Source organism: Talpa occidentalis, unplaced genomic scaffold, assembly GCF_014898055.3.
Source record: "Talpa occidentalis isolate TD23 unplaced genomic scaffold, MPIMG_talOcc4v2.1 talOcc4.13, whole genome shotgun sequence".
NCBI lineage: Eukaryota > Metazoa > Chordata > Mammalia > Eulipotyphla > Talpidae > Talpa > Talpa occidentalis.
In genome coordinates this window covers 61,797,754-61,824,757 of record NW_023601322.1, presented here as the reverse complement: position 1 = coordinate 61,824,757, position 27,004 = coordinate 61,797,754, and the positions used below count along the sequence as shown (strand labels likewise).

The 27,004-nt window shown below is 41.7% G+C and overlaps 1 protein-coding gene across 9 annotated transcripts in view; it reads right to left on the bottom strand.

Moving 5' to 3' along the window:
• PPP2R2B (protein phosphatase 2 regulatory subunit Bbeta) overlaps positions 1 to 27,004 on the bottom strand; it is a 325,271-nt gene that overhangs the window by 245,484 nt on the left and 52,783 nt on the right. For 3 of the 9 annotated variants that reach the window (XM_054694277.1, XM_054694276.1, XM_054694278.1), the window contains one exon: positions 8,450 to 8,534. The exons of the other annotated variants lie outside the window; for them this stretch is intronic. In XM_054694277.1, the coding sequence (XP_054550252.1) occupies positions 8,450 to 8,486 (37 nt within the window). In that variant the 5' untranslated portion in view covers positions 8,487 to 8,534. The remainder of the gene's footprint in view (positions 1 to 8,449; positions 8,535 to 27,004) is intronic. 9 annotated transcript variants of the gene reach the window in all.

Sequence of the window (27,004 nt, the reverse complement as noted above, 5' to 3'; positions counted from 1 at the left end):
TGTGTACTCGTGTGTCTGTGTAAAGTTAAATGTGAGTTCTTGCTCATTGTCTCCAACTCTAATTCATGACACCACATGGATTTCTCTAACCCGATCCTCTTGTTTATCTGTAAATTCTCCTTCCAACAGTGAGACATGACTACAAGCCTTCAAGGCAGCATTTATGCTGCATTTACTGCTGGATCCCAAAGATAGAACTTGGCATACGCAATGCATGAGTTGACTTACTGTTGAGTTTGCTCAACAATTTTGATTCTGGAAGGGACTACAGATAAATTTGCAAATGTTACTAAATATGGATTTCAAAGACTAAAGTCACAACAATTTATTAGGGCAACAGTACAAGAGGGTGCACTAACAAAGGTCTGAGTTAAGTGTGTTTATTCAACTCTGTGAAGGGAAAATGACAGTAATACATCTAAGCCACGCAAAAAGGATTCAGGCTTCCCTGAAAAGGATTCAAGTGGCATAAAGTGGTTTGTTTCTCCACAGCAATTTACATTTATTAAAATAGATAATAGGCATAATCATTGTCAAAATAGGGCTTCCACCCTGTACAATGTCTTAATATATTCTCAAAGTTCCTGACAAACAGGCACAAAGCTGTGGCAGATTAAGCTCTAAGTGGGGGGATCACTCTAATAGCAAAGCAGAAAAACCAATCTCACACTTCTGGGAAGGAAAATAAGCCTTTGAAAGTAAAGGGTAAAGCACAAAGGGAAAGCTGCTAAAGTGATACATCAGCTGGAAGGGAACCGGGCTCCAATGGGACACTACGCATTAATGATGCTAATTTATGTCTGGGAAAGTGTGCGTGCATGACACACACAGAGGAAATTTGAAGAGGACTATATTATACCACGGAGGAGTTCGTCTTGACTCTCTTGGAAGGGTTAGTGCTTTATATGGGGACGGCCTCACATGGGCATATATTATGTAGATTCTGTGTCCGTTTCAGATGAGGAAATCACTTTTCTCCTTAAATCTGTTCTGGACCATTTTCAGTCTGTTCTTACACTGCAGCCATAATGATCTTGAAAAGTAAATTTGGTCACTCTTCCCCACATTTAAATATTTTAATCAATAATGCTTTTTTATATGCCCTCACAGCTCGACATGATGTGATGTCGACCTAATGATCATTCCTGGGAACCCCAATGACAAAGGTCATCTTTCAGTTCTATGAATCTAGGAATACACACTGCTATTACTACTACTACTACCACCACCACTATTACTAACACTACTACTAGTACTAACACTACTACTACTACTACTACTACTACTACTACTACACCACCACTGCTACCACTACTACAGGACCCTGACTGTTCTGTATCCCTGGGTCCTCCTTCCATCTCCTTTTCAACCAAGCTAACTTCTATGATGGCTTCATAATTTCACCCAATCATCCCTGACCATGTCCAGTCCTCATATTACATACTCACCTAGCACACAAACTGCTAGGGGGCTTATCAGTGATAATTACATATTTATCTTTATATGCTTTGATTAGTATATTGTCCCAGAGGGCATTGTTGGCACTAACCCCAAGCCTGGTGCACAGTAAGTGCCCAATAAATATCTATTGAATAAATGAATGAAAAATGACTGACCATGCCATCTACCACACGATTGATCAGGCTGTCCTGTTCATTAAAACTCCTCTTTGGATTCTAAAGAATATGTCATTTCATACCTGAATTTGGTGGTCAGCTTTGTGTTGAGTATAAAAAATATCACCATTGGGCTTTCGTAGTTCCCAAAGAATCAGGAGGTCCCCTTTATTTGTCATTAATGTGTTGTCATGGATATTATATGAAAGTGGACATAAAAAAGCAATCCTGTTGCTTTATTTCTCAATATCCCAAATATTACTCTAAGTTTTTAAGCTCTAGTTGTGCCTGGATTCAACAAATATTTACTGAGCATTTTTATTACATATCAGGCAATAGGTTAGACCCAGGGGATGCATGCTGAGCAAGTGACACAGGAACTTAGTCTCAGGTGGAGGGACAGCTGACATGGAATGAAAGCCATTTCAGATTTACAGGTGATTGGTGCTGATGAGGAAAGAAGTCACTTTCTATGTGAGTGAGATTGTTCCGTTTCACAAGCTTTGTGATCAAAATGCCTCACTGGGATAACTTACATCATTATTGCTCCCTGATATCAAATAGATCACAGTGTCTGCACTTGATGAAGGATTAAAGGATTTCATGTTTTAATGTCATGGTCTCCCATAAGGATTTAAATGTATTCACTTCTTTGGATTAAATAAAAGGCTACACAAAACACAAGGTATATCTTTTCAAAGGAATCACTATAATCCCACAAAATCTTTATTGCCAGTTTTGACATATCCCCAAGGATCAAAGTGCCATGTATCTGGAAGATTCCTATCTCCACAGGGCATCTATCTCATGCCAAGAGATGTTTTGTTTGGTTTTAGTGATACATAAAGGAAGGAGCAGTTATGGCACAGAACGTTTTAAAGACATTGTTGGAAAGACTGTAAACTTTGCAAAGTTGAGTCAAGACTCTCTTGATAAACGTTACAAACCTGAAGGTCTGGGATAGGATTTGGGGCATCACTGGCCTCAATAATTATGTGTTATATGTTTGCTGAATGAATGAGGAAATAAGCCAGTTGAAACATGGGACAAAAGAGGACTTGGAAGAGAAAAACTAAAATTCAAGTGGCTCACTATCAAGAGGAAAAACCAAAGCAGAAAGGCACTGAGAATACAATTCTTTCATTCCCTTTTGAGGAATGGGTCATGAAGCTGGGAGAATCTCAGGAAAAGACAGCTCAGTTGCCACAATTCACCGTGAACGCTTCTGCCTACCATCTCCAGCGGAGAAGAACAATCAGCAGATTGATAAATTCTTCTGCTTATGCTCCAGAACAAATAAACTAATTGCATCTTTGTTTTTAACCTAACAAATAATAGCTTGATTACAGGTCATTAGTGACCATTAATACATGAAATTGTTCGCATCTCACTGGTGTGTCTGAATTACAGTCTTGCCTTTTCCACTAGCTCAATCAAGCTTCCACAGGGAAACCCCCCTTATGGGGCCTCAAGCAGGACTTAAACAAACTAACAATTAGCCTCTGGAACTGAACTAAGATGCAGAAGACTTCATTATTTTGGTTCATTGTTGATTTCCCTACTATAGAATCAGCCATTCTCTCTGCACTGGAGACACGCTTTTTGTGCCCAGTAGGACGTACTCGCCGGTCTCTGAACACCCTTAATTATTCCCAGTGACACTGATGTACTGGTCAGCAGCATGGACCTGCTTATGTGATAGGAACAGCCCTACATTCACAACACAATGGCTGATTAGACTCCAGATGAATGCAAAGAGAATGTTGGGGAATGTTAGAACTATCAAGGCGACAGAAACAGTCTAATTGGCAAAAAAGTAGAGGCAGGCTAAAGGAAATATGTGCTCAGGACAACTGGGTTACCCAGAATTTTTTGAAGTCCATTTGGGACTTTGACTCATCCAGAGGAGCCAGCAAGATTCTTGAGAAGTGTTGGACAATTGCCAAGCCTCCATATAATTTCATGCTAAGCAGTCATGGAGGGATGCAGAGTGATTAACAGAGATTAACGATCTCAGAAATGTTTGAGGACTTTCTAACACAGCAACTGCTGTTTGGGAATGGTCTATGGTCCATCTTACCTAATGCACTGTTGTTTCCAGAACTGTCCCCCAGGGAACGCCCCTTTTGACTACTGACACGCTGAAGCCACAGAATCAAAGGAGTTGCTGACAAGGCAGGTAATGGCAGCCCATATTCCTCTGAGATTATCTTTATGTTTTCGTCTAGGTTTGCTACCCAGGACTCAAGCCTCAAGTCAACATGTGTGATGACAGCACAGAGCTGCATGCAGGTGAAAACGTTCCTTCAAATGAGTTGTCCTATCACCCATCAGCCCTATGAAGAAGTGGATTATTCATAGCGTAGTGATGGTGGAAAATGCAGGCTCTTGAGCCAACTTCTCTGTTTGGAAATCCTGGTTTTTCTATTTACTAGCTGTGCGACCTTGAGCAAATGACTTAATCCTTGTAAACTTAATTTTTCTCATCTGTCAAACAGAGCTAATAATGGCATCTGCCTCATAAGGGCGTTATAAGATGCTAGTAGGTAATGAAGACAAAGAAAGTGGTTAGCGCCATGCCTGGCACAAAATAAATACTCAATTAACATGAACTGCTATAGTTTATCTCCTTCTCCTTCACCACATCACCAGTTCCACACAACTGCCACCATATCTGCCCCCACCATCATTCTCCACAGGTAGATAAGAAACTAAATCTCCAAGCTAGACTTTTTCCCAAAGGCACCAACTGCTAAATGACTCAGGAAGGACTAACTCACTATCTGCTGACTGCACCATCTCCTCTACTTGGACCACTTTTCATTCCCCTTCCCTTCACCTGAATCTTCCACACCCTCAGGTCTCACCCCCTCTTCATAAGTCCCCCTTCAGGCCTCACATCATTTCAGAGTCCCTTGTCACTTCCTCATCACAGAAGTTCTGGGATCCCACTGTGTGTCCCCACTAGACGAGGAGTTCCCCAACCAAAGAGGTCAGGTCTGGCCACCACACCTGGGCATCCCCATGCCAAAGCACCAGGCTCATAGAAAGTGCTCAACAAATACTGAATAAATGGAAGGCAGACTCTATACAAAGATAGACATACATGTATTCATGACTTAGATGTAATATTAGTTAATGAAACACTCTTAATCTCATGTTGAAAATTCAAGGCAAGCTTAACTGAGTCCTAATGGATTCCACCTGGAAATGACCTTGCTTGACATTAACACACAGGTTCTATACATACACTTACGAAGCTATGCACAATGCTTGCAGTTACCAAGCCCTTAGCATTTTGTAAAGGGCATTTTCTTTGTACTTTGAAAGGTTTTTCTAGAAACATTTGGACTTGATGAGGCACAGTGAAAAGCAGATATTCTTCCTTGCTATTCTTCCTAATACCAAGCTCTTAATATTCTGACTCTGACATGTCTCTCACTTGTAGCTTTCAGGAATTTTGAGTCTGACATGACACAGACCAGATAACGTGACCAAATAACAAAATCCTCCCCCTCTTCCCTTCTTGGATGAAGTAAAGAGGTAATAAAAGCTGGCAGTTCCAGGAAAATCCACTTAAAGTCTCTTTAGTGTCCTCACATTAAAGTACTGCCATCACCAGCATAACAGATAAAACTCAGACCCCAAACCAATTCCATTTAAGAATCCGTAGAAAATGTTACTTGGATGGTTGGAATGAAAGAGAGTTATAGGTAATTTTTTATTAAAACAGGTCAGACAGAAAAACTAAACTTTTCTATAGCAAGGAAAAATCCTGAACGCCACTTGATATCACAAACCCTCCAAGGGTCCTTGTTTTCAAACAAAACTTGCTTTCTGACCATATTATATTTTAAAAAACACAATAAGAAATATAATTAATATAGAGTTCATGTAAATGTATAAAGCTAAGGTGCCAGAGTGCCCGTGGGACACCAATGGTGGACAAATCTTCATCCATAGGCTAATGGAGGTAATAATCTCTCTCTCTCTCTCTCTCTCTCTCTCTCTCTCTCTCTCTCTCTCTCTCTCTCTCACACACACACACACACACACACACACACACACACACCTGCTCTTTGTTGTCTTCACCTTTTAAGTCTTTGGTTATCATTTAAATTTCATTTGCCTATGATGTTTATGTGGAAAACTTTCTTCCCCATTCAATTTTTTTGTTTACATCATCATATGATCATTAAAAAGCTACATGGTGATCTGTTCTGAAGCATGTTTTGTCCTATTTACAAATATGCTAAATTCCAACAAACTCATATATTACAATATGCTAGTTAAATGAAAACCAAGACTCTCTATTATTGGGTTGCTGGAAAAGTCATGACATATTTTTTCTATGTTTTTCAAGAAAAACTGCACCATGACTTTTACTGACAGTCCAATATTTGGCTATTTTACACACCTTGGGATGGTGACTGTCTACCTTCTACCAGGTACAGGTGTCCACACCAGCATCAGAAGCTGAGAGCCCATTCAACATTGATGTATGTGAATTTTCTTCATGTTTAGAAAAAGGGGCCTCCCTGGTGGTACAAGGGGTTAAGACACATCACTATGAAGCAATCTGGAGCCACTGCAGCATGAGTTCAATCCCCGGCCAGGGAGCTACCCACATGGTGCAGCAGACCTTTCCTGTCTCACCCACTGTGCCTCTCAGCAGTGTATTTCAGTGAATCCGCCTGGTCTGCTCCCCACCATCTCTGGTCAATCCTCTCAACCCTGCCCCTCCACATCTCTGGCCTGCATCCCAGCTCTTATTTGCATAAATAAATAAATCTTAAAAAAACAAAAAAGGAAAGAGAGAGAGAAGTTCACAAAGGTGAATTATTGGGTCAGCTATTGGGTCATATATGCCTTTTGCATATTTGAGATTAAATGTCCAAGAAAGATGTCCAAACTCAACTTTCTAGATACACTAATTTTTGATGTGCACAGACCCTATTTTCCTTCTGTGAAAGAAAAGGTCAAGGAGGAAGGATTTCAATACCCATTCACTAAATAACATACCAAATATTGTATCAGAATTGATACTGTAGACAGCTGAAACATTATCAAAACCTGTTGTGATTGAGGGTTCCCCCATTCATTTGCTTAAATTAGTCTTTCTCTTCTGAATATCTTACTGTTCGATCTACCTCAGACTTCATAACTACCTTTGATCTAAACTCTGCCACAGGGGAGAATCTCTAGTGATTCTTTTGTACTAAATTTTGTCTTTCCAGGGCCCCAGGATACAGCCAAATATGTGAGTTGTAAAACTAAATAGTCTCCCCACAATTTTTTTTTTTTTTAAACAATTTTTTTTAAAGAGGCACGTATTTTATTTATTTATTTATTTATACAAGCACTGGGTACAGTCAGAAGCGCGGGAGGGTGAGAGAATTCACCAGAGCCAGAGCGGGGAGCAGAGCAGGCAGAAGGACCGAAGCACACTGCTGAGGGGAGCAGCGGGCGGCAGGGGAGGTCTGCGCGCCATGTGGGACCCTCCTCCGGTGGGCGGGGAGCAGCCGGGGATCGAACCGGCGCCGCAGAGGCCGCGGGGAGCTTTGCAACCCAGCGCTCAACCGCTGCGCCACCGGGGAGGCCCTACTCCCCACAATTTTTAAGGAATGAATAAACACAGGCTAGCAAAAGTGTTCACAGTTCCTGTCCCAGGTAGGATTATTTGGAAGTTATTTAACACAGTCAAGAAGTTGCCATTTTTCACCAGTGAGAACGGCACATATTAAAAAAAACTAGCAACAACAAATGTTGGCGAGGGTGTGGAGAAAAAGGAACTCTCCTGCACTGTTGGTGGGAGTGCAAACTGGTCCAACGACTATGGAGAGCTGTGTGGAGATTTCTGGACCTACTAAACATAGAGCTTCCATATGATCCAGCAATTCCACTCCTAGGTATTTACCCAAAGGACACAGAAACATCAATTCCAAAGAACACCTGCACCCCTATGTTTATAGCAGCACTATTTACAATAGCTAAGCTTTGGAAACAACCCAAATGCCCAAAAACAGATGACTGGATCAAGAAGATGTGGTACATATATACCATGGAATATTACTCAGCATTCAAAAAAGAGAAACACATGCAATTTGCAGCAACATGGATGGCGCTGGAAGGGATCATGCTCAGCAAAACAAGCCAGAAAGAAAAAGAAAAATACCGGATGGTCTCACTCATAGCAGGAATCTAGAAAACTTAAATAAGGGACCAGGAAAATGAATAACTATAAGAAAGTGAAAATCAAAATCAACAAACAACTATGAACCAGAGACACTCTATGGGGGGTAGGGGGCCGGAGGGGAGGGATTGGGGTCAAAATAAGGGGGTTGCAATTGTATGGGGAATATAAAAATAAAATTTATTATTAAAAAAAAGAAGTTGCCATTTTTCATACTTAGCAATATCTGGATCTGCTTTCTAATTCAAAAGTACCAATTTAGTGAGACCCTTCCTTCTTCCATATTGTCTCTTTGCCTCCTGACCCCAGCCAACCCCCATTTTTTTTTGAGCAGTTAATATATCTATCTGGGTCTTCAGTTATCCTACACATGGATCTAGCATCCAGCAAAGTCTCATCTTACCTATTCTCATCTCTCTCTTCCGGCATTTCATTCTTTGTCATCACTGTGTACCAAACGATTCCATCAAAACATGTCCTTAGTTCTCAAAACAGTAAGTCATACAATGCTTCCTAGCTATCCCTTCTTTTTAAAATGTGAATTTATTTGGCTCCCACATTTCAACATTTAAGCAACTGGAAATATTCTACACTCCCATATTGCTATTTTCTTAGGAATATTAGGTAGAAATAATAATACCTTTATTTCCATAGGTGCTTTCATCTGGATAATTCATGCTTCATTATTGTGCCACTAGTCTCTGTCTTGGGGTCTCCCTTGGCTCCTGTGACAAACATGGGGTTCAGATCCAGACTCCAGGAGGTAGTGACACTTCAACTTTTGGTAACATACAGATCCATGACACACTCCCCAGACCCCCACAGCCTCTTGTGTGGGGCAGCTCCCAGCCTGTCAGAATGCAGGCAAATAAGGAGACAAAGGTAACACCACACCCAGCCCTAGTGCCAGCTCCTCAGCTGGAAGAGGGCACCTGGCCGGGGCTGCCTGGGGAATTTGGATGGCAGTGGTTCTCAGGTGCTGCTCAGACCACTGCAGGAGCATGGCCTGCGGAACCCTTGAACCCAAGCTTTCAGACACTGCCCTTCATTTATTAGAAACTCTGGGGCAAGCCCAAACACTTCAGGTGAGTCTAACACATCTTAATGTTTGAAAACAACTGCCTGATGGCATCCAGGGAGTTTTGAAAGGGGTTTGGGGGGAGCTAGCTTCATATGGTTAACGAGAAGTCATTTACAAAGGATACTAGCTTTTGAGGCAGGTTTCAGAGGGTAGAGTTGAGGAGCTTTGGGTAATGAGATCGGAGACTCTCTGCTATACAACTTTCAAGCAATTTGGACTATATAGAAATGAGGGTAGGTCATCTCAGTGGGACCAAGGGGACCCCTCTCTCTGGAAGTGTTCAGAGGTGTGAGTTTGATTCCAGATGAATCTATGAATAGTCTATGAATAAGGCAATACAAGAACTAAAAATGGAGATTAGGGATTTTTAAACAAGCAAAAATTAAGCCTTAATAGGAAACTTCAATAAATTGCTAATATAGAAAGAGAGGTCTCATCTATTGCCATTAATTTTTTACTATCTTAAAGCTATTACCTTTAAAACTAGCCTACTGATGGTACATAGAGCGGGTAATGGATTTGAGTTTCCAAATGCTTTTGTTCATATTAAGAAAAGGGCAGAGGTTGACTTAGACTCTCACAAGTTTCCATTTACTATTGTATGAGATTATATTTATTATTTAAAAGGGATCAATCACCATGAGCCAGAGCTGACACTATATCAAAGATTCAGTTGGTGAATTAACTTACTCTCCTCCGTTTTGTATTCAAAGCAACTATCTTTTGAGTGTGCTTGATAATTATGCTTCAGGGCACAGAAAACTATGTTAATATTAGTGAAAACACAACCTCACATTATTTGGCAGTTACTACATACTATGTATCTGGGACTGTTACATTCACAGTCATATTTAACATTGCCAACCTTTGCAAGTTAAGCATTGTCACCCTCATTCTACAGTAGAGGCACCTGGGCTGAGAGAGTTTAAATAACTTACCTAAGTCATAGAACTAGCAAGTAGCAGTGTCAGAATACAAACACATTGATCTCCAGAGACTGTGTTCTTAACCACTTAAGTACATTTTTACTATAGTCACAAACTCTAAGATTCACAAAGCAGAAAAAAAAAAGTATAGTCCAGTGCAAATAACACTTTAAACCACCTAAGGCTTCTAGAAATACTAAAGCAAGCAAATAACAAGTACTGAGAATGTTCAATCTCTGTCAAGCACTGAACTAACCACCATACAATTACTGTCTTACTTAGTCCTCTCTGCAAGCATAGAAGGTATAAAGGTGGAAGGTTTATACGATCTGAAGAGAAACCACAGTATAAGCATAGAAGGTAGTTAGTATTGTCCCTATTTTACATATGGCCAATTTTAAGAAGAGGATTTACGTCAAAAACCCATCTTCTTATTAAAAAATTCACTGCTACACATTTCAATACAAATTAAGCAAAATATGCACATAGTATGGAAAACCACTTAGCAAATGTAGCTTCCTTACACTTATGTTTCCAGGCATAAGAATGGTGTTGCTGATGGTTAATCCATTGTCCATCTGGCTTATTTTCTTATTTGCTCCAAATGGGAGAGATCTGTAAGGTTAGGTATTTGGTATAGGATGCACTTGTGAAGTAGAACCTAGTCCACAGTTTCTGCAGTTTCTGCACATCTTTATAATTATCAAGTCATATCTCCTTGAGGCTTGTATTACTTGCTATGAGTTTTACCCCAGAGACCCTCCCATTGCATTAATGACAACAAATGACCAAAAGAATGGAACATATCCCAGATGTGCACCCACCCCAACAATCACAGGACTATGTACGCCATGTTGCTCCATCCAGAGAATCCATGCTAAGGATATGGGGTGCCAGCATCTTACAAAGGCAGCACGAATGAGCACTGTTTTTCCAAGACTGCAAGATTTGATCTAGTTGGAAGTTCAATGAAAGTTGATTTTATTTACTCTTTTAATATCATGGGAAGAGCTCTGTGTTAGCAATCACAATCTTTAGCACTCATATTGTCTTCACAAACCAGCTATGTGATCATAGGCAAGCTGATTAACTCCACAGATCTTAGTTTTCTCACTAAGGAAATAAAACTTAATTCTCTAAATGCGTGAACAGTAGATATGCACAATGAAAATACTTTGCAGACATAGAACGCTTCTTCCCAAGATGGCATCTTTTATGTAGCTCCTTCCATGCCTAACATTTGGATGCCAGCATATCAACCTGGGCTAGCCAAGTTGATGCACCATAGACTAAAAGGCAATAAGAAGGAGAACTGTTTAAATGGACCATTATCAGCTATACCACAAACACACATGGAACTATATGCTCAGTTATTTTGAAAATTAAGAGAGATTCATTTCCAATGGTCTCACTTCCCCATTACCCCATATCAGTACTTGTCCGGATGAGACAGCCCGAGAAGCCTGTCTGTGCAGGCAAAAAAGTCACGAAACAGGGCACAGATATTCTCAGTAGCTCAACAAAGGAAACTCAATATATTCCAAGATACCTGGATGGGTTCCCATTCAGATTTCAAGGTGCCAAGTTATTTTCCCTCACATGTCTACATTAGAAAGTAGAATCTGACCTATATGTAGATTAGTTGGGACAGCAGTGGAAGGAGGTAGTGTGAAGGACATTTTTATGCAGAGAGAAAAAAGAAATTCCATCTGGAGTTAAACTTGGAGAGATGAATAAAAGATAGTATTTAGTACTATTGACTGTTTTTACATCTTACATTTTACATGTACATTATACAACCAAGAACTTCAAGAGTAAAGATGTTAAAATCTGGGAAATAATTTCTTTGGTGCTTTTACATTTATCTTGGACTATAGTTTCCCCTCATGGTAACTGACAGATTAAAAAGGCTCTATGATAGGACACCATTTCACTAATTTTTCTATTATAGCTTTTAGGATATTTTCTAGGTCAACATAAATGGGTAAAACTAAAGATCATAGGTATAAATTTTCCTTGGGCCTGTATTTGGAAAGGCATATTCATTCTTTCAAATCACTAATCGAGGGACCATGAAGCTAATTTCTTGGTCAGTCACTTAAACAGTGGCTGTCCATCCTCTTACCAAGTTTATTCTCAGAATACCAAAAACAGAAGTTATGGTGGTTGCTTAGATCATGATCAATGCCTGGGAAGGAAACTAGGCTTCTCAGACCTAAAACATACCAAGGTTTCCAAAGTCCAGGTCCTCTCACGTATGAATAGTGGCCCTTTCCTGCCTAAGTTCCCTGATAAGACACCCCCTCTACACCATCACTGAGGGTCACCTTGAAATACACTACACTTGACCAGTGTCACCCACATGCGGACCTCTCCAGTAGGTCTGGCTGTCACTAATCCACAGATTAAACATTTGTGAACTGGCTCTGGCAAAACATTCCAGAAATTCCTTCAGGGTAATTAAAACCACCTTCTGTGTCAATAAACACAGACTGTGAGATCCTTCCTATGCAGAGGGGCTGGATCTGACCAGTAAGTTCTAGGATATTTTATCTTAGATGGCTTTTCCATCATTGCAATTGATTTTTCCTGACTCATCCAGACCCTTTCTCAGCCCCCTTATGAAATGATTAACTGAGGTCAGAGGTATCATCTTACCTTTATTGTTTTAGCAGACATGTGCCCAAAGGGGCTCTGAATCTGCGGGCCAAGCTCATTGCCAGAGCCCTTTCATCCAAAGCTTATTCCAGAATTGACGGTTACTAGTGTCCACTTATCATTGCTCTTACAGGGATCAAACTGATTTCCATTTGAAGGATTATTAATATGACTTCAAAATTAAAGAATTCAGGAGACTATTTACTACATGGGTATCCAGGAACTAGGTTTTGCACTTAATAGACACATACCACATGAATTATTTTTCACCATAATGACAAACATTATTGTATCTTGTAGACAATATATTTATTTAAAAATGGCCACATGTTACAGAACATAGCAAGATAAATGGTAAAAGTTCCTTAAATTTTATCAACCTGAAATAACCATCATTAATACTCTGGTAGCCATTCTTTCTTTTTCGTGGAATTCTTTGGATCGAAGATATGACTACCTTTAATTAAAAAAATTTTTTTGTTTGCTTTAACCCTCTATCGCTAACCAATGTTAACAAAGCTTTATATGATATATCAAACTGATATCATATACCAACTCATACAATATGAATGAGGTTTCCATTGCTTGATCAATATTTGCTGAATAGATTAAAAAGTAAAAATGAAAAAAATAAACATGCAAAAATAAATTGATGAACGAATAAATAGTAGGCTATGCTCTTAATTAGCTGGCCCAGTTTCAAGTGACTGCAAAAGTCATCTAGCACATCTTTTGCTAACTTCCCTGGATCTTTAAATTTTAGTGGGGGTAGGAGAACTGCCTTAAACATGTTTAGAGGGATCTACAAGTTTAAACTCCTAAGTAAAGAATACATGACTGGTTACTATCCTAAATACAGAGACATTATCAATATTCCCAGAGTTAAATTAAGTTAAACAGGGCCTCCCTGGTGGTGCAAGGGGTTAAGTCTCAGCACTATGAAGTTATTGGTAGCCATTGCAGCATGAGTTTGATCCCTGGGCAGGGAGCTACCCACATGGTGCAGCAGACCTCTCTTGTCTCACCGGCTGTTCCCCTCAGCAGTGTATTTCAGTAGGTCTGCCTGTTCTGCCCCCACCCCTGCACCTCTGGCCTACACCCCAGCTATTGTATGTAAAAATAAATAAATCTTTAAAAAATCAGGTTAAACACCGTTTACTTGGCACCTGTGCACCAAGCACTGCATTGCCCTCTTAGAAAAGACTAGAGACACTAACATGTGATGATTACCTTTCAGGGATATCTTTCTAGTCAGAGACACACCTCTTTTTGCGTCATTCTGGCAGCTGTCTGGACCTCAATTTTCACAGTCATGAAGTAAGGACAACACTATACCTCTTGAATTGTTACAAAGAAAGAGCTGGCGGAATTCAGGAAATAAATTCATGGGAGAACGTGGATTCCAGGCAGACCTTGTCGATAGCAGAGAAGGGGAAACAGACATGAAGGAGCAGGGAAGTGGGCACGACCTGGGGCTGTGAGACCCAGGACAAGACAGCTTGGTTGCTTTGAAGATCAGTCAAGGGAGATTCGGGAGATGAGTGGACAGGCAGAAAACATTACGATTTATAAGCACAGGAGAAACTGTGAGCAGACTAATCTTAAAGGGTCAAACAACAGTAGGGAAATATTTTTTACCTTTCCAGCATGTACTACTATCTGAATCAAGGCCATCTATATGAGTGACTCAAAGGCAAGTGGCTTGTCAAGTAACTGGAAAAAGAAAAAAAAAAAATCTGGCCTGCACAATGGGCTCCAATTCAAGATTCTCAGACTTATAGGGAAAATTCTGATCAGAAAATTTCCATCTCAAATTGTGCTGAGGAAGCTTGGGGGCTGAGTAAGCATGTTGGCAGCAGAAGCATGCTAATCATATTGCTTTTGCATTTTTGTACTTCACCGTAGTGCACAGAGTTCCTCGGGTCCTGCAGAGACCTTAGCATCTTTTTGATTTCTGACCCTGCAAGGGGTTCAGAGACCTAGAGGGAAAATACACCTTTTTCACAAATGTCACTGTACCGAAAACTTCTCCTTTATGTCCTATGAAGTGACCAGAGGGTTCTGATTTCCAAAGCTTAGTACGACAGTGTTTACCCACGCTAACCCTACAGAGTGGGGACAGGATTAGACATCAGTCACTGTAGGAGACATCAGGTGGAAGCATTGAACTGTCCCAGTCTCTTGTTAGTTCATGTTCCAGGGAGCTAGTCTCCCTTCTGTTTCATCTTCTCCTTTTAAACTAGCAGCAATGATGAGGCCTGTCAGAAAGTCCCCATGGATCTGTACCTCTCTAATCAATTGCCCTCTCAACCCTGTCCCACCTGCCTTGACATTCCAGATAGAAGACAAAGATGAGATATAGATCTTAATGCTATGATCCCAAATAATCAAGACTTGAGGTTTCTAGAAACTGCTTTAACACTCTTCATCCTCTGAGATCTCCTACTAAGCACCACCAATCTTCATCCATGCAACTGCCCATCTATCTCTTGCCCACATATCTACACACCTTTTAACCACATCATTTAAATTTTATCTTCTAACCGCTTATGTTATTGCTTATGTTTCAATGAACTTAGTCTTCTCACTTGGTACTTCAGGAGAAAAATGCCCCAAATATTCACACAAAATGAACAAAGATTTAAAATTGACTCCTAGCTATAATCCCTAAAGTCTGCTGAAATGCAGGCTCAATCTACTTTGAAAAGGAATGAAAAATCACTCACTACAAATATAATCCAAGTCATAGCTTATAATATTTGTCCTTTAATTTCCAGCAAATACTGCTATTTTTGGTGAAAGCTAGAAACATCTGGAAGTCTTAAATCAATGTAGTTAGTTTTCTCAGATTTCCCTGGGTTCAGATCACATTCAACTACACATAGTATTAACCCAAAAAAGTTAACATAGCTTTCAGAAACGTCAAATTTGAACCTCAGGAGAGGTTAACTCATTAAACAACTATACTGGGTCAATCATTCCTTGAAGTTACCTACTCACTAGTTTGAGGAAAATTAACATTTCTGGGTCACTAGCTTCCATATACTTATCTACAAATGATGCCAAGGACCCATGAAAGTCATTTTACTTAATGTGGCTGGGAGCTAAACCCCAGAGAACAAGCTACTCACCCATGTATTTAATGGTAGAGGCTGAGGACTGAGCTTGGCTCTCGTCTCAGGAGGGGTAAAGCGACATAGAGTTGGGGGAAGGACAAGGACAATGAGGTGAAATTAAAGTTCTCTTTCTATATCTTTATGATAACGTAAGTTCCCTAGGATGAACTTCAATACTCTGAAAGTCTGTGACACTGAGAGGTTGAGGCAAAAGGACCATGGCAATTGTAAAGGTATTCCTTGGAACATCTTTTTGAGAAGACAATTTACTGTCTTGAACCTTAACTGTGTATCTCTAATATCCCAGCCATCTTGAATTTAGAAGCTTGTTCTAGTAACGAAAAAATATGATTTGGATTTGTGTAATTATTCATCACACAACTATTATTGGAAAATACTGGAAATAATCTAAACTTTCAGCATAGGTGATAGCTAAAATTATGGTTTAACTATAAGATGTTACAGAAAAATGCTCATGGTATTGTGTGTGTGACCCAAACATACAAACAACAATAGCTATGATATTATCATGCATATAATTATAGTTTTCATCCAATAGTCTCTGTCTCTCTCACACACATACACAACCTGGAAGAAAAAAATCCAATGATTATGGATGGGTCTAGAGGGAAATTTTCTTTTCTTTTGTTTGTATTTATTTAATACTAGTAGAATATAAACTATGAGAACAGGGTGTGTATCCTTTTTAAGGAACTGAATATCTTTTTTTTATAGTATGCCTAGATATAATTATTTCAGAATGACTACGAAGTAAACAATTGAGAGGACACTGCTTAGAACAGGTGTGGTATGTGTGGTAATACCAGAGGCAAACATAGCTCAGACAAACACAGCTTGTCTGGATTTTGAGGACAGAGTCATCTACCCAAATAGATCGAAGGATGCTTGAGAACAAGAATTTACACTCCCCAGCACAGTCTGCATAGTGTCTGGCAATAAATAAAAGAAATTTGGTTTAAATTGATGTTTTTCCCCCCTACTTTCAAACACTCGAAGAAATTGGGACTTTCCTCATTTCTGAAAGACCCAGATTCCCTGGGGGCTTCCGAGCCCCTCCAGGGAGTGTACGACAGCAGGGAGAAAGAAATTCTATTGTGCCTGTCAGATCCTCTCATTGAGAGCTCAGCCTTGCCGATTGGCACTTGCTCTTCCCTGTCAGTGCAGCAAGATGAGCAGCGCCCTGCTCACCAGATGGTTATTTGTTCCACCAGCCACCTTTGCTGCGTCCCTGATTCACTCCAGCCCAGGACAGTCTCCAGCAGTCATGCTGGAAGGCAGCTCCTGCCAACAACTTTGCCAAATGGCTCCTCTCAAAGTCATGGGCTGCCCAGACAGACTGGCTCCTCCATCTGCAGCAGCTCTTGGCAAAAAGATGCTTCCCTTCCTGGCTCCACCTCTTTGGCTGCACCAGCCCCATCTTGCCAAAAGGATGATCTGCCCCATGGTTAGGTCCAACCAGGTCCAGAGTTCTGGGGCCACCCAAAGCCTGTGACTTTGACTCCCATACTCACCCCTGGGTGCAACATCAGAACACACCAAGGAGACCCAGATGATCACAAATACAGACATAACGCTTCATAGAAACTTAGAGCCAGAAAAGTCTCTAGAGAACAAGGCCCTCTCCTGCATCTTCAGCCTCGTTTTAGTAGATTAGGAAACTGCAGCCCAGAGAGTAAAAGTGACTAATTATGGTGACAGGACTGGGAATAACACTCAGGTCTGCTGTGCATTCCACATCACTGCTTACGATACGACACCGCCTTCCAATTTTCCCCCTCTTCACTTCCAAATTCTTGAGAAAAATTGGACCATTTGTATGGAACTGATTCAAAAGACTATTTCTTTAGAAAAATGAATACTCTTTTCTGTGTCAACATTACAGACTTTTGTTCTGAACTGGTGTATCCCAACACTATACTGAGGTGACCTGCAGAGTTTAGGGCTGATTCTGAGGATACGGCCAGACCTGGGAATAACTTTGCTCTGTCCCTGCTGCTGGGTAACCTGGGGCAAGTAATAATCTCATTCTATTTTGACTATTCATTTAAAGGGGTATAAAGACAATGTAAATTTGCAGGCTATAAAGATCAAATGAGATAAATATTTGAAAGCCGGAAGTCTTTCCCTGGCACAGAGTAAGCCCATCACAATTGCCAGCAGGAAACATTGTTCTTTGCAAACAGTCCAATCCACAGTGGTTCTGGAATTCACAGCACTATGCACATAGAGTTAGGTATGCCAGGTAGCCCATTTTCTACAGTAGGAAATTCAAGTTCAAGAGCTAAAACAACTTGTCCAATTTTCCTGAGAGAAGAAATGGAGGTCCAGCTATTTCATGCTGCCATTTTGCTAAGAAATGGAAACCAGTATCTTAGCTTCAAAGATGATAAAATCAGGCAGAACACGTGAACAAAGCAAATGTACATGGATAATCACTGCAGCGTCTTATGTAACACAAAAAGCTGGAAACAGTTTTGTCTTCATCCACAAGGGAACTACTAAGGAACTACTAAATAAACCAAGGTTCAGTCATACGGTAGGGTGCTGTGCAGCCGTATGTCGGCATCCTGACATGGAAAGATCTTTCAAATTTATCATTCAGTGGGAGAACAAACAAAGGGCAAATAAAACAAGCAGTATGCATTCATTTATGCAAATAAACAATCCCTCTCCCAGTGGTATATCTGCACGTCTATATTTAAATGTATGAAAATGCGTGGAAAGATGGCAATGCGGAAGCCCACCCAACCATCGACAATGGCCACCCTTGGGAGATGTTGGGGATGGAAGGTGACTCATGCTTTGCTTTATCTCCTTCTTCAATGCTTGAATCCTTTCAAGGGAGAAAGTGTTTATGTATTATTTGCCTTATCAGTCAGGACATAAAGGCAAAGAGGAATGTGAACGACAACATTTTGGTGGTTGTGAATCAATAGTCCACCTAGCTTGACCTCTGCAAAGTTACACGAGCAATCTTAGTCTTCCTGAATTTCTTGTGTAACACTCCTCTTTGGTCAATCACGTTCTGCTAGTATTTTTTATGCAGGGATTCACAATTTATCTCTTACACCACCTGTGGATGCTCAGCATTTGGAAGCAATATTCCCTATTAGAGCCATTTCCAGTTTCCTACACTCCCCGCCTTGTGCATCTGCTGAGGGTCACAGAGCTGAGTTCCCTCCCTTAGTGCAGGGGGTGGCCTGCTATTCTGTAACTACTTCGGGTTCATCACAAAACAGGGATTCATAGTAGCAAAACCAGCAATGTGTGATGGAGGAGGCTGGCAGTCACTAGCATGGAGCCCAGTGCTCCTGGATGCAGCCTCTCACCGGCAAGGTACTCTGGCATACTTCATCCAGTGGCCCTGTCCTTCTCAAGTGAAAAACACCTGCCTTCAGGGGCCTCTCCAGACCCCTGTACTCCATGCATCTTTTTAATCCTTCCCTACATAGTACCCTCCACTTCTCTACGTTTGTTCTAAGCAATCAGGCCTCCTTCTGATTGAGAATCTGACATCCCCTCCACGTACCCAGTCCTTTCCATTATCCATGATGACACTTCCCCCAAAGAACCCAACATGATTGCTGTGTTTTCCATGGATGTCGCACATGCATAGTCTCTCATCACTCCCCTAGTGAACTCAGAGCACAAGAACTCAAGGCTTGCTGATCATTTCAGATAAAACTCCTAGTGGGCTTATAAAAAAGAATCTGGGGGCCTCCCTGGTGGTGCTGGGGTTAAAGTCTCAGTGTTATCAAGCTATTGCCAGCCACTGTGGCATGAGTTCGATCCCTGGCCAGGGAGGTGACACACATGGCACAGCAGACCTCTCCTGTCTCACCCACTGCTCCCCTCAGCAGTGTATTTCAGTAGATCTGCCTGTTCTGCTCCCTACTCTGTCTCTGGTGAATGCTCTCACCCCCTGCACCTCTGGCCTTCACCCCAGTTCTTGTCTGCATAAATAAAAATAAATCTTTTTAAAAATAACAAAGTAAAAAAGAATCTGGACTTTCTTTTTTTTTTTTTTTTTTTAGGAAAAAGAAGTAGCTGGTTTATTTTTTTTTTAATATTAAATTTTATTTTTATATTCCCCCATACAATTGCAAACGCCCCATTCTGACCCCAATCCTTCCCCTCCCGCCCCCCACCCCCAAAAAGTGTCTCTGGTTCATAGTTTTTTGTTGATTTTGATTTTCACTTTCTTATATTCATTTTCCTGGTCCCTTATTTAAGTTTTCTAGATTCCTGCTATGAGTGAGACCATCCGGTATTTTTCTTTTTCTTTTTGGCTTATTTCGCTGAGCATGATCCCTTCCAGCGCCATCCATGTTGCTGCAAATTGCATGTGTTTATCTTTTTTAAATGCTGAGTAATATTCCATGGTATATATGTACCACATCTTCTTGATCCAGTCATCTATTTTTGGGCATTTGGGCTGTTTCCAAAGCTTAGCTATTGTAAATAGTGCTGCTACAAACAGAGGGGTGCAGGTGCTCTTTGGAATTGATGTTTCTGTGTCCTTTGGGTAAATACCTAGGAGTGGAATTGCTGGATCATATGGGAGCTCTATGTTTAGTAGGTCCAGAAATCTCCACACAGCTCTCCACAGTGGTTGGACCAGTTTGCACTCCCACCAACAGTGCAGGAGAGTTCCTTTTTCTCCAAATCCTCGCCAACATTTGTTGTTGCTAGTTTTTTTAATATGTGCCATTCTCACTGGTGTGAGATGGTATCTCATGGTAGTTTTGATTTGCATTTCCCTGATGACAAGTGATGTTGAACATTTTTTCATATGTCTGTTGGCCATTTGCATTTCCTCTTCAGAGAAGTTTCTTTTTAGCTCTTCTGCCCATTTTTTGACTGGATTATTTTCTTTGTTGTTGCTGAGTCTCATCAGCTCTTTGCAGATTTTTGTGATCAGTCCTTTATCATTAGTGTTGGGTGCAAAAATGTTCTCCCAGTTGGTGGGGTTTCTCTTTGTTTTTGTTATTGTCTCTTTTGCTGTGCAGAAGCTCTTTAATTTGATGTAGTCCCAGCTGTTTATCTTTGCCTTCACTATCACTGCTTTGGGTGATGTGTCTGTAAAGATGTCTTTTTATCTGGACTTTCAATGGGATAATTATGTCAGAACTGGTCTGTAATGTCAGATGGCATTTCAGCCTGAACCTGGAGTCTGACCAAAGTGACAAAAGGAGGGAATGTGGTGGTGAAGACAAGTGTGGTGAACACAAACTCATGAATGGGGCAGTGAGGGGAGCCATGCTCGTGGGCTGCCCCAGCCTAGAGGCGGCCTCAGATACCTCAACATGTACATGCAAAGGCATCTGCCACCACACAGCTGCCTCTGCCCCTCCTTTTGCTCAGCTTAGGCAACTATCTGAGTCACCATCAGTCTGGAGAATGCGACTCCACTTGGCTCAGGGGCCCACCTGGGCTCAGCTTGGGAAGTGACTGTGAATGTCCCAGGCTGGGGTGAAGGACATGGAGAAGACCAGAAAAGCTCAGCTAATTTTCATACTTGGATTTCACAAATCCATATCTATTTTCCTTCTCCCCCCCCAACCCCCCACCACCTTTCCTCTCATCATGGAGTAGAGTGAATGTGCATGAGGAGTCAACTAGGGATTTCAGCACTGGGTGGGGGAATTCTCCCTCCCTGTGGGAAGAAGGGGAAGCCCAGTCCTGTCATTGCCTTGCTGGGAAAGGCTGTGTAGGGGTAGGAATGGCCACGGAGCAGGTTTTCTAGGATCCCATGCAGACGGGGTAAAGGAGGAGAGAGTCCTGGAGACCTCAGCGGGTTTTCAGGCTTTTATTGGGATTACCAGGTACATGGCAGGCAGCCTCCCAGCCCCCAGCAAGTCTTCACTCTGGGCTCGCCGGCCTTCTCTCACATTCTCTCTGCTCTTCTCATGGCTCTCTTCTCTCTCGGCTTCTCTGCTCCTCTGCTTTTTTCTCGGCTTCTGCTGGCATCCCCGCAATGCCGCCCTTATAAACTCAGTCTCTCAGCCCAGGTGTACCCACTTCAGGTGCCCGCCATCAGGCATGCATTCAGGACCACAGGGTTCCCTCATCTATCCTAATGGCGGGAGGACAGAAAAGCCCGATACTTTTTCTTTACCCTACAGGCTGGAACAAGTGAGTGGAGCTGGGATGGCTGCAGTATAGAGGACACAGCCTGCAATTCCCCACCCGAAATCCTGACACAGGCAGCAGGGGTGGGCAAGTGCACAAGCCTAGGCCCAGGTGGCTGTGGGTTCCGATCTGCTTCTGTCACTTACAGGCTGTAGGGTAAGGTAAAAAGTATCAGGCTTTTCTGGCCTCCTGCCATCAGGATAGATGATGGATCCTCGTGGTCCTGAATGCATGCCTGATGGCGGGCACCTGGAGTAGGGTGTGGGCCTATGTAGATGGGATTCACCTGGGCTGAGACTGGGGTTATTAGGATGGCGTCACAGGGATGCCAGCAGAGAGGAGAACCACGAGAAGAGCAGAAGCAGAACCACAAGAAGAACCACGAGAGAAGCAGAGCAGAGAAGCAGAGAAGGCCTGAGAGCCCAGAAAGAGTGAAGACTTGCTGGGGGTTGGGAGGCCTGCCAGCCTCCCGGCCCCCCCAGCACCCCAGCCTGCTGTGTACCTGGTAAATCCCAATAAAAGCCTGCAAAAGCCACAGAGGGCTCCAGCACTCCTCCTTCACCCATCTGCTCAGGTCATAGAGATCCTGCTCTGTGTCCTGTCTCGCCGTTATACAGGCACACTACCTGCATGTGTTGCTCTGCTTTGTGGAACCTTGACATATCTGATTCTGAAAACTGCTGCTAATGCAACGATTCTCTCTCGGGTGTTAAGAGAGATGAAATGAGTAAACCCACTAGGAACACCTGCAATACAGACAGTCCTTAACCAGCCTCAATGCTCCTCCCTCAGCTAAGTGTCTAAATTGGGCCCTCCGTCTCTTCACAAAGACCAATAGCTCGAGTCTAGGAATGTCAGTCTACAGCTGTGCTCTTTTCATTGAGTGTTACCAATATTTTGACAGGACTGACCTAATATTATTCACCCCAGGTTCATCGGTACATTTCTCAGCAGCCTTCATAAAGGCCTGGGGATCGCCCCTGGGGACCTGGATGCTAATAATGAACACTTGCGAGTGATTTTCAATGCACTGGTTATTATGTTTAGTAGCAGAACATCTCCAACCCCCCAAAAGGTCATTTGCTGTAGTATAAGGCAGTTTCTTCCCACCTTCCATTTCAGGTTTTTCTGGGAACAGCAGAGAACTGGAACATTCATCCATATGCATTGGAAATACTATTCTGAACTGGTATTTGCATACAAATACCAAAGCAACTTAAGGACCAGGGCAGCTCTCCATTATATGACATGCCTTCCGATGCCTTCCCAGCACCTTCATATTAAAAGTCATTTCCATGTACCTTTCCAGTTTTATTTGTTGTAGCTTCTATTCTTCTTCAGCACATGTGGGTATGTACATGAGGCCGGAGAGAAGCAGAGACCTTTACTTCCTCATGTATTATTCTTGTGGCCCTGAAAAACTATAATATTTCCAGATCACACGGATCTCAAGTTTGGAGCCCCTCTGAACTCAACTCTCCCAAGACCAGACTCTCCCTGTTTGTTGAGAAATGACCACTATAGTGTGATTTGAATAATATCAGTGTATGGATAATCATGCTTAGCACATAGTCCACTGAGAGGTACTTTTTGTTATAATTTTTTTTTAATATCAAACCAAGATTGATTTTCTCATAATTTTTCACTCATTGGCTCAAATTCTGTTCTGATACTCTTCTCCTAGGCATCTCATCTATTCTAATGGCATTAAATACCTTTAATATGCTGGTGACATTCCAAGTCATATATCTAGTCCAGATGGAGCTGGACTAGACATATGCAGGTCCGTTCTGACATAACCATCCCACCACAAGTCCAGATTCTTTTTTATAAACCCACTAGGTGTTCTGTCTAAAATAATCAGGGGGCCATGAATTCTTGAGCTTCAGACCCATATCCCATATAGGTATCTACCTGCTTACCTGAGAGTCTCAGTGACAGACTAGCTGTCTCACAGGCCCCTTGAACTAATGAGCTTCTAAAGTCTTTTCCCAGTGTCTGTGGAAAGCCTTATTATACTTCATTCTCATAGCAAGGTCCTGGGGACCAGCCTTGACACTATTTTTATCTACTTTTCCATTTATACCCAACTCGAGCACACCAAGTCCATCTTACCTATTCTTCTACAATGTGGCTCAAATCCATCTAATTCTGTCTGTCTCTACTGCTGCCACCATCCTAGAATAGGATGCATCTCCTGAAGATCCCCCTGCTTTCCACCCATTCACTCCCCATTCTGCACAGCAGCCAGACTGAGCTTTAAAAAAATAAAACCTTATCATATTCTTCCCCAATCAAAAAATCCTTTAATGGCTTTCGATCCATCTTTGGATAAAGTCCAAACTCCTTATGGACAACAAGGCTCAACGTGAACCTTTTGGTCCCTGAATCCCATGCCAATTTCTTTTTTTCTAACATTTTATTATGAAAAATTTCCAACAAAGAGTGAAGTTAAAAAAAAAAAAAGACCGTGAATCTCCATACAATGACCTCTTGGATTTTACCATTCCCATTTTCCACTTGCTCTCCCACCTACCTATTCATGTTTCCTTTTTTCCATCCCGGCACTAACCTTGGTTTTGGGTGCATTTCAAAATAAACTGCAGACTCCAGTCCCAATGTCCCCCACATTCTTGTCCCCTACATTCTTCCTCTTGTCCCCTTCAGTCCCCTCACAGCCACATTTTCATTTCCAATTCTGTCAGACTATTTTCTATCCCTGGTTTTGTATCTATTGTCTCTTCTACCTGATAGGTCTTCAGCTCTTAATTCCTAACTCAGCCCCCAGTTCTCAGCTTTCAAACTTTCTCTGAGAGCCTGTCCCTGAACCCCCAATCTGAATTAGATCAGCTTTCTGCCTCACATAAGACCCAAGACACCCTGCAATTTCCCTAACTGTTGCCAGTCACAGTTGGTAGCTACATATTTGTGAAATTCCTTGTTTAATGCCTACCTCTTCCACTCTACTGAGAGCTACATGAGGACAGATACTGTGTCTGTATTGCAACACGTTCAGTCACTACTGCAGAAAATCAGTATTTGTCGAAGGAATGAAAGGCAGGATAATCAATAACTAGAAGGAGCTACATGGAATTAGTGAATTTATTCTTGTTTTACGTGTGCAAAAACAGTGCTGTGTTTTCATGGATCTCTGAGAGAAGGGAGAAGACATTTGCTGTCAGGTTATAACCAGCAAGTGCATTAAGACAAATTGCTAAGTATAAAGTGATGGCAAGTGGCTGTGCCAAGAAGAAAATGTGGTAGGTTTCAGTGGCTGCTCCTTCCATGAGCCCTTCCCTTCACTGTCACCCCAAGTCAACACATGATCTAAGGGAAGACAATGTGCTTGCTATGTAGACGCAGCTCAAGTCCAATAACGATGGCTGTTAAGTCTAGAGGACATCTATTGAGGTCTGGCTTTATATTGGGCACTGTTGTGAGTGCTTCCTCTGTGTGACATGATTTCTATGGCACAGGCTCCATCGCCATTCCCATGTACAGCCAGGGAAACTGAGAACAGAGTAGCTATTTTAAAACATGTTCTTTCACTACCCCTTCTAATTGGATTGTCTTTTTTGAAAACTCTACCCATATAGAATATTCTGTCAGCAGCCCCACTTAAGGATAAGAAGATTAATCTAGAAAACGCAGATGGAACATTCAGTTGGTTCTAGCAAGTCAAAAAAATACAGAAATTCACATATAGCTCAGAGATTGGAAAGATGAGCCTTGCATGGGAAACTTGGAGTTCCATATTTGAAAAAGTCAATAAAGCCACGTGATAACTATTTTTGTGGTGATTCCAACCCCACCAGATGCTCTTCCTCACATATAATCTCAATCACCTGTAAATGATCCCTTCCAAAAATTTCACCCAGATGGGAACTCAGTTTACACACAAAGATAAAACCATTGTGAACTTCCCTATAACAGGCACTGAGGGTTAACCCTGACTCTGTGTGTGTGTGGTGTGCGTGCGTGCGTGTGTGCGTGCGCGTGTGTGTGTGTCTGACATTAGAAAGTGAGTAACATCTCTGGGTCTCAGTTGTTCGGTTTCCTTATTTGAAAGGAGAAATAACATTATCCATTTAGGGTGTAGATATATTGAAATGCTACGACTATAAAGCTCAGCACATTTTGCGATGGCAACTTTTAAAAAGGAAGATGGGAAAAGGTAGGGAACGGTGGTAACTGTAATGCTCAGAATGAGGAGTCAAGGGAAATGCCTTTAATAAATGCATATGGAGGGAAGGAAGGAGGGAGGGAGGGGAGAAGGAGATGGGGAGATGGGGGTGGGGGGAGGGAGGGAGGAGAGAGAGAGAGAGAGAGAAAGAGAGAGAGAGAGAGAGAGAGAGAGAGAGAGAGAGAGAGAGAGAGAGAGAGAAGCAAGCTTGGGTAGAAGTGTCCTTTAGCGCCTGCATTGCTCTTAGCTGGATGAACTTGCCTGCAGCTACCACTTACAATGCAAATTGAGCTTAGAGTCCTTCACACTAACTACACAGCAAAAACCTTTCAGCTTTAAATAGAATACTGCAGTGTGAAATGATAGGAGCAAGAGAAAGAAAAATTCAGAGATAAATGTGAAGGAGATTTTGGAGAGAAAAAAATTCTGATATTTCTGGGCAAGTAGGAAGAATATGCAGAAATACCAAAAGGCAACAAGAACAATAAAAAAAGTCTATAGAAGAACCTAGAAGTTAATTCCCTGGAAAGTGGGGTTAAGTCAATAAAGGGGATGAGAACTTTGGGTCAAAGCCCCAATGAAGAATATTGCAACAAAGAATATTTTGATCACGGCACTTTCAAGGTATGCATGTGCTCCACAAAGTGTTCATCAGAGGAGCCTCTTCCCTCCGGCCAGAATGAAGCATTAACAGGTCGAGACCACAGCAAACTTCCTGCTCCAGCCAGCCTCTGTGATTTCCATTGTCTAAGTTCCACTGAGTTTCATTTTCTTCCTAAGACATTCACTAAATCACATAAAGAAATTTGGAAGCCTACCGTGAAACAAAGCTTTGCTTAATTTTGAATGTGGTTTGTGTGTGTGTGTGAGTGTGTGTGTGTGTGTGTGTGTGAGAGAGAGAGAGAGAGAGAGAGAGACTGCTTTAGAAAGATTTTGGAAAGTATTTACTTAAAACTCATATCTCACGTTTGAACCCAGACATTTTATCCAGAGTCATCAAGTTCTTATGAAAATGCTGTAAAATAGGAACCAAGATTAGGTAGTATCTAGGTCCCTATAAACAATAAGGGATGGTATC